The sequence below is a fragment of the Pieris rapae genome, chromosome 17 (genome assembly GCF_905147795.1).
Source record: "Pieris rapae chromosome 17, ilPieRapa1.1, whole genome shotgun sequence".
NCBI classification, from domain to species: domain Eukaryota; kingdom Metazoa; phylum Arthropoda; class Insecta; order Lepidoptera; family Pieridae; genus Pieris; species Pieris rapae.
Genome location: NC_059525.1, coordinates 6021830 through 6030743, shown reverse-complemented (window position 1 = coordinate 6030743; position 8914 = coordinate 6021830). Strand labels below are relative to the sequence as shown.

Genomic DNA, 8914 nt, shown 5'->3' with positions numbered 1-8914 from the left:
ATCTAGGCCATATTTTGATACATTATTTATCAAATACTAAATGCGGCTTGACTAATCAATAATAAATTAAATGACGTGCAGTTTGCGGGATGCATTTTGATATGGACTAAAATCTGCCCAATACTAATTTCAGTTGGCTTATTATTTATTATCGTGTGTATTCGTGTTACTATTTATTATCCTAACGCTCTAGGTGTGTGACAAAGCGGAATATCTATATAATATATGATAATGTTTAGGTAGTCGGGAATGCTGCGGAATTTTATATACAACGAAATCCTTTTAATTGTACACATGTATCCGTACCATAATCAAAAGTAACACTTATATACTAATTAACTGAATCTTCTTTCCATTGTTTGTCCAAGGGTGCATATGGCGATACTTTGGGTTTGCCGATATATCGGAATTGCGATATTTTAATTGCCGACACAACGATACTTTTCTTATATTTACAAAAATCTTATCAATGTTAATTTTAATGATTAATAGTTATTTATTTTATACTCATAATTATAAATTTTAATAACAATACCTTTAATCTTATCCAAATATTGTGAGTGTTAATATTTTATAATAAAAATGAATAACTTTAAACCAAGCTTGATATTCCTAACCTTAATTTAATTTTAATTCAATAAGCGTTGGTATCGATATCGGCGATATATCTACAAGAGTATCGGTATCGGTATCGATGCAGCCCTAGTCATAATCTTGATGCAGGGTACAGGGTGAATTGGAGCTCAGGGACGGTCCCCCACATAACCCGCGTCACTTGATAAAGTGGCCACGGTTTGCAATTTGATTTCCCAACAAGAAAAAAAAACACAAACAACAGTAGAGTCAGTCACTACTGCAAAAAAATTAAAAATCTTCGTGATATTGTTTTGAAAATATGTTTCAAAACAATCGTTGCCGATGTAATGTTTATAATAAATGTTACAAATATAATAATTGTTCAAAAAATTTAAAGTAAATAATTTTGCTAATAGTTCGCTCGTTACTTAATGACAAAATTATATGCAAGACTACGCAGGTGCTGCAGTAAGGCTCTGTTTTGCACTCACAGCTTCAACCACGTTAATTATACGTACAGTAAAATATATGGTATTCTCTGTTCTATTCTTATACGAAAATTGTTTCGGTTTTAGTACATTATTAGAGCATTGTGCTATAAGTATGGTCTAAGGCGAAAAATAAACCAATATGACCAGCGTCTTGCCCACTTTCAAATGGTAAGTCTTGAAAGGAGGAGGTAGATGAGCGACCTGTGCACTTTGCATAAAATAGCAAATGGCTCATTTGACACCTGCCTTTTGGAGAGACTGGAGATCAAGGTACCGACGCGTTCTGTGTGCATCCAGGAATTATTTGTTATACCTATGACTGATAACAATGTTTCCCAGAATGCTCCGTTCGTAAGAATGTGCAAATATTATAATGCTGTGTGTGCTGAGGTTGATATTTTTCACAATAATATTTGTAAATTTAAAAAGATAGTTCATAGTAAATACTTGCAACCTTAATTACTAATTTAATTGATTAATGTATATGTATATATACATGTGTGTGTGTGTGTGTGTGTGTATGTATATATATTTTTTTTCTTTTATTTTATTTTTTTGTCATTCGGTTTGATATGTGTATGTTGTTTAGTTGATATTTAGTGTAAATGCTGTGTACAGATATAATTGGAAGTCAGATTTTTAAATGTTTTTTTTAATGTGTAATAATTTTATGTATGTAATCAATCTGTTTTCTGTTTTTGTACCTAAATGTGAAAATAAATAAATAAATAAAATTATATTAATTAAGTATATATTAATTGAATGCCGTAAACTTGATATTCAATACGATTCAAAGCAATAATTGTTGCCACCGCGAAATTTGTTTCAACGTTATGTTTTTTACTTAGCTTACCTTTTTAGTACCTACATATGAAACATTTTGCTGTGCTACCTCATAGAGGCTTTGCTCCGGAATTAAAAGTACTAAACTTTTTTTTTAACTTTGTCATATTTTTCTCTCCAGATTTAATTACATTATTACTATTCTTAGATTTTATTACCTACATATTGAATTGCCTCTGAATTGCTTAGTACTATATATAATTATTATTACCATAATATTCAGGAATTTAAATTAAAATATACATCTAAAAGATATCAGCTGCTTAGAAACTCGAAACTAAACAAAAGCCGAAACGACGCGAATCACTTGTTTTCAACTTTGTATTTGATCTCAATTGCTCTTGTTGTGTTTAAATTGCTCATCTTGAGATTATGAATTCATTTTCACAATGCTTTAAAATCCTTTATTAAAATCCTTTACTGTGTTTCTGTATGTTTTTAATATGTTAAAGGGTGCACTATAAGTATTGGTATCCCTAGACTTCGACAACTGCCCGTGCGGGCTGAGTTGATTTAGTTGAAACATTCAAATAACCGCAAAGTATAAAGACCCTATAAACACTTGGCATTGTGACTACCTCAAGAACCATCAACATTAAATGCCTGAGTCTAAAAATATCGATTATAATTAGTCATTAGAACATTAACATTAAAATGTTCATAAAATGCTTATTTTTACGGTTGATTAACGTTATCAAGTTTTAGATTTTCAAGTGGTAGTGAAGCACAGTATAATCGGTTCACGTTACAGGTATGCAATATTATATCAGCCGTCAGACAGGCGTTGGAGCGCGAGGCTCCCAATACGCGGGGCCCGTAACATTTGCTACTCTTGCTTCGTGGCAATACGGCACTGGATAGATATAACTCCTTGATCTTAATCACTGAGGCCTTCTGACTGTTCAAGAATCTTCGCTATAGGTCGGAGGAAGAGCGGCACCTTCCTTCCACAATTATCAGGCACAAATTAATCACTACATGTTATAAAACAAAGTCGCTTTCTCTGTCCCTATGTCCCTTTGTATGCTTAAATCTTTGAAACTACGCAACGGATTTTCATGCGGTTTTTCTAATAGATAGAGTGATTCAAGAGGGAGGTTTATATGTATAATAACATCCATTAAATAGTGGAGAAGTACTGTTATTTTTGAGGTTTCTAATGTGATGTCGTAAATAATTACATTTTTCCGCTTACATTGCAAACGCAGGCTGAACCCTACGAGTTTTATCAAAATAATGCACTAAGTATTGTACACATTGAAAAGGTCTACAGAAAAGTGCGTGATGGTATATGTCTATCTCTCATGAATAACCCACATTTTTATATACAACGTTCACAGATTTTCTGTAGTGTATTTAGTATCATCATTGCACCCGTGCGAAGCCGGGGCGGGTCGCTAGTTAAAATATAAGTATCAGTTGTTCTCACGAAAGCTTTGTCAATTAACCTATTTAATTGTAAAATCCGTTCATAGTTAACATATTTTAATCAGGCTAAAAGGACTCGCGTGTCATGTTAAAGTTAATATGCAACATTTTCCATATTTTTGGAGGAAATAAAGTAAATTACATTAAGGCGGGTCTCACTCGTGTGCACGTAAATCAGGACACGTACACGCAATTAATATGAAAATTAATAAAATCTTTTTAAAGGGATACAATAATTTACATAAGTAGTTGTTAGTCTTTGGAGTAATAAAAAATCAAATAGGATGAATATATACTTAAGAGATTTTGCGATCAAAGGGTTTGATTAAATGGTGGTATCTGATTATTCTACGACAATAATGTTTTGGATTTTGTCAAACGGGACAAATAATCTATACTAATATTATAAAGAGGAAAGGTTTGATTTTTTGTTTGTTTGTATGAATTGAATAGGCTCCGAAACTACTTGGCAGATTTGAAAAATTCTTTCACTGTTGGAAAGCTACATCATTCCTGAGTGACATAGGCTATATTTCATTTTCAAAAAAAATAGGCATCCTTACTAAAATTACGATAACATTAACATTTGTTTATTATTTGATACAATTCTAACAGATGGCGCTGAGTTAAAGGTAGTTTAGTTTAGGTCCGTGTCGTGGTACCAACGTTTCACATAAGTTCTCCTACGGTTTCCCTTGATTAATTTACTACTATGTAATATAACAAAAACCTTAGCCACGGCAACGCTTGGCCGAGTCTGCTAGTCTTTAATAATAGGACTTTAATTATAACCTTAAATATAAAATAGCATCAGTTTCATTACTAGTAGCCCCGTTGATATTCAGCACATTTAAGCGTTTAAAAGTGGTCAACTCATGACGTTAGTGTGGAAAGGGGTAGATCAATACATAACATAGGTACACTACCAATTAAAAATTATGGTTATCATAGATTAAAAGTAAAACTGCTGCTATAAGTAGAAGCGATTATTAATTTCATTATTATATAATGAAAACATTCTAATTTTAACAATAAAAGCTATGTACTTTTGATAACTCAATTATTTTTTAAGGAAAATATTAACGAAAAGGCCCAATTAGTTATAATACCCTCAGGGGGTCAACCGCATAGTTTTTATATATCTCAAGAAAAAACGTTAGATATATAAAAATTCCACTTTGATTTGAATTAACATGGGGTGTATGTTCAGGCATTTTATATCAGCTGTCTAGTCAATGAGCATTAGTGGTTATCACGCCATCTAGCTAATACTTAAGGAACTACTATAACCACAAAACTTGTTTTGCAATTTCTAAAAATATAAAATTCTTTAACTAATTTTGTTTTCATACATGATATTTATTAAGTTTTTATATTTATTTATTTAAAATGTATATTACTGTAATAAATAAATATATTAATATTGTTGCTTTTTAATCTCAGATTCTTTTTCTCCCTAAAATTGATAAATAAAAAAAACACACAAATTGAAACTCAGCTGGCCGCCATTTTGTTTCCGTAGGTGTGACCAGCGCCAAAGTTGTTTATTTTTTTTTAACTTTTTAGTCGGAAATATGTCCATAAACGTAATTTTCTCAAAACTAAACAATGGATTTTGATACAAACTGCACCAACACATAACGTGATTTCTAAGAAACGTTTCCATGAATACTTCTTAATTTTGTGACAATAATTTACTGAAATTTAAGGTTAGGTTAGGGTTAGGTTTGAGCGCATTTATTACCCGCGGCTCCTGAGCTTGTCGTGCGGGGGGGGGGGGGGAGTAACCGGAAGCGACCGCAGCAATGCCGTTGCAAAGGGGGAGCAAAAAAGGAGGTAAAATAGGATGAAGGCTTCGAAGTCTAGTGCATATGCTCTGAAGAGGGCATCTGCACCCAGCGAATAATTTTTTCGCTAGTCCCCGGCAAGCTGTGTGATCAAGTGATCATTCGATCTCAAAGGGGAAACTGAACTGTTGGTTATTCGCCGATCCCGACTGGTTTTTCGTGGTAAGCGTGAGGGAGGCGTCTAGAAGGGGGTCTGTTTCAAAGCGTTACTGCGCACTTATCTCTGGGCCTCAGCTGCTCTCGACTCTTTCTTTCCTAAGAAACGTGCGAGATGCGGTGTAGCTTCATGCCACGCGAACTTGCGGGGTGCAAAAAATTATCTCGAAATTATATTATTATTTCAAAAACAATATGAAATCTGGTGTTGTTGTTGTCTTGGGCCAAAGTGCTTCGGCACGATGGATAGCCGGCGGAACCGGCAATTATTGTAGATATGTTCTGTTTCCTGGAGTGCAAGCCAGCACCTTTCGGCTTTCGGCGTATGGTGGCGGACGAATATTGTTTTACAGCTTGGGCACTCGGCTGCATTAGATGCCACTGCCATGGGGTAGACCACCTAAATTGTATAAATATAATCTTTTTATATAATAAAATCTTTTTATACGAATATCAATATGGATTTGGATCAAAATCTAATACATTATCAGCTACAATTAATCTCATTAGAAAAATTAAAACTATTGATATAATGAAAGCTTTTGTCACATTTTCCCACTCGCTTCTCGTAGAAAAGCTAGAAACAATAGGAATAACCAGCAATGCCTTAAAGATGTTCAAATCACAATTAGACAGTAGATTCCAAGGAGTGTGGAGTACGCCAGGGATCAATTTTCGGCGAAATTATTATTTTAATTTATTTAAATGACATTTAACACCTCAACTTGCATGGACAATATACTTGTATGTGCATGATATAATTTCTGACATTACATGCTGAGTATGTAAACGGTTATGTTGTAGTATATTTCTCTAGTTAATTCATAGTCATTAATACATAAAGGTTCTAGCTATTTACTAATGCACAACTACAAGGGCGTACATAGTAGTACACGTTAGATTATATATGTTAATATTTCAATCAATTTAAATTTTTTTCTGAAGGCCATCGAAAGGATAACTACTGAAATACAGTATTAGTCTTTTGACTTTTGGGATATATATTTTTATAACGTTGGCAGCACTGTGTATGCTACAACGACTAACGAGTGTAATGAAAACAGGTTCCAATTTATTTAATCTGGCAAACCCAAAAAGTGAGCCATCGCCCTGTTAACGGTGTCATGGCGGTTTGACTTGTTGAAGGTTTTTGCAATAACTTGCAAGTTAATGCGCTTTTATTTTGTTTAAACTTTAATTTCTGTGCATAAAATTATCCAACACAAAGTAGTTAATAATGCGTGAATACAAAATAGTCGTGTTAGGTAGCGGGGGCGTGGGAAAGTCCGCACTGACAGTACAATTTGTACAAGGCATCTTTGTGGAGAAATACGACCCCACCATCGAGGACAGCTATCGAAAACAAGTGGAAGTTGATGGACAACAATGTATGCTCGAAATCCTTGACACTGCCGGCACTGAACAATTTACTGCAATGAGAGACTTGTATATGAAGAACGGACAAGGTTTCGTGTTAGTGTATTCTATAACCGCACAATCGACATTCAACGATCTACAAGATTTAAGGGAGCAGATATTGCGGGTGAAGGACACTAACGATGTCCCCATGGTCCTGGTGGGCAACAAGTGTGACCTGGATGCGGAGCGCGTGGTTGGTAAGCAGCAGGGTGCCAACCTCGCAAATCATTTCAATTGCGTCTTCATGGAGACCTCTGCCAAGGCTAAAATCAGTGTGAATGAAGTGTTCTACGATCTAGTGCGACAAATCAATAAAAAGTCTCCCAAAGAGGTAAACAAACCAAGAAGCAGAAAGCACATATGTCGTCTGCTGTAAGTTCCGTGGCGTGTCCGGCTCGCATATGTATTAAATATTTAATAATTTGAAAGACTTCTATTACCCGGATTTGGCTCTTGATTACTCCAAAATATACTATGTCGGGTGAGCATGGTTATTTATACCTTGCATTTCTAGAATGTGCATTTTTTTAACTGATGTATTGTGATCCAGTGCTTTAGGGTGAAATTTACACCAAGGTAACATGTTTTCTGTACTTTGACAAATGTTTCTAAGTTTCGGCGATATGTTATAGAATTATGTGTATATTTCACCCTTAAATTTAATTCCATATGAATGAATACTAAGTTCAGAAGTTTTTATCAACTCTGATCTATTATAATTGTTAATTAAACATCATGTTGGATAAAGCATATATGGAGCCAACTTCATAATCACAATTTAGGTACAATTGCTTCATTAGATGTCAATGTTCTGTGCATTGAACAGGAAAATTTAACAATAAATATGAATAGAAGAATTTAGTTACACTTCCTTTAGTAGGTATTTTCTACTTAGCAGTGTATTGCTATATATTGATCACCTAATAACAAATTGGGACTTTGTTTTATGGCAATCTAAATTGCTTATATACTGAGATAGTTTGAAATTTTTTTCAATTACAGTTCTTCCATTGAATTACACTAATAATTATCTTGTACACAACCCTAAAAGATGTATGTTGTATATCAGTCTATGCAATGGGTTATACCAGCATGTTGTAAATCTTTTCTCCACTTTTAAAACACACCAGCTTTTTCAAACCTTAGGATATTAATAATTATAATAAATTCCTATCAATTCAGATGTTTTACTAATTGATATAAGTTTACATTGTGTGTAAAGAATATACCATCTATAATCATTTACGATGAAACAGTTGCATGTTCAAAGCTTCTGAACTTCAGATAAAAGGTTAAACAGGCTCTAAGGATGCCTAACTCATGCCGTTGGGCCTGATTCTATGTAAAATGTTTATGAATAAGAATACATTAAAAATTTTCAGATATATTATTGTCTTGTTATATTCTACGAGTGTATCGATAGAAAGTTGATGCAACACCACTTGGATCTTTATACAGGGGTATATCTTGTGAAAGTTTAACTTATGTCCATTTTAATCCTTCCATTTCACCAACCATAAATATTAGAACAATTATCTAAATTAATCATATATTATTCTACATACAAGTTTCATATTATTTTTTTGTAAATATAATTTCAGGAATGTGGCCTGAAACTCCTACTTATGAGAATAACCCTGTATATTGAACAAAGATTAGTGAGCCTTAGGTGATTGCACCCCGTGTAGTGTGACCAGTGTCTATTGTTTCCATAGGCACTTGCCAGACTGTATTCCTTTATATAAAGTAAAAAATCTAAAAAATATCGTTATTGTAAATTGGATAAATTTTTATGATTACTGGCTCATTTAAATGTAAATTACTGACATGTGTTGCTACTACTAAAACTTTGTTAAAGTAATAATTATAAATAGGTGTTCAAATATTGTTATGGGATTAGATGTTTCCTCCGTTCTAATTTCTGTTAATGTAAGAGTAACTGCACAAGGATATTGGTAAATGACTTGATCTGAGTTGAATTATATTTTTATATATGTGCAAATTTATATTATAACTTGTATATTTTTATCTTTTCAATCAATAATCGACATGTACAATTAATTTCACTTTTGTTTTGCAAATTTATCAATAAAACCAATTTTAAATATTCAAGTTGGCTTTTTCTGGGCTGATCTAAAGTCGTGTAACACATTG

At 33.3% G+C, this 8914-nt stretch overlaps 1 protein-coding gene across 1 annotated transcript; it reads left to right on the top strand.

Moving 5' to 3' along the window:
* Window positions 1-6404: 6404 nt before the first annotated feature.
* LOC111000490 (ras-related protein Rap1) lies at window positions 6405-8872 on the top strand. Its single transcript, XM_022269935.2, has one exon. The coding sequence runs from the start codon at window positions 6579-6581 to the stop codon at window positions 7134-7136; it is 558 nt and encodes a 185-aa protein (XP_022125627.1). The 5' UTR covers window positions 6405-6578; the 3' UTR covers window positions 7137-8872.
* Window positions 8873-8914: the final 42 nt, after the last annotated feature.

Excerpts from the sequence above, each read along its gene's own strand:
- LOC111000490 (XM_022269935.2), top strand. The coding sequence starts at position 6,579 with ATGCGTGAATACAAAATAGTCGTGTTAGGTAGCGGGGGCGTGGGAAAG.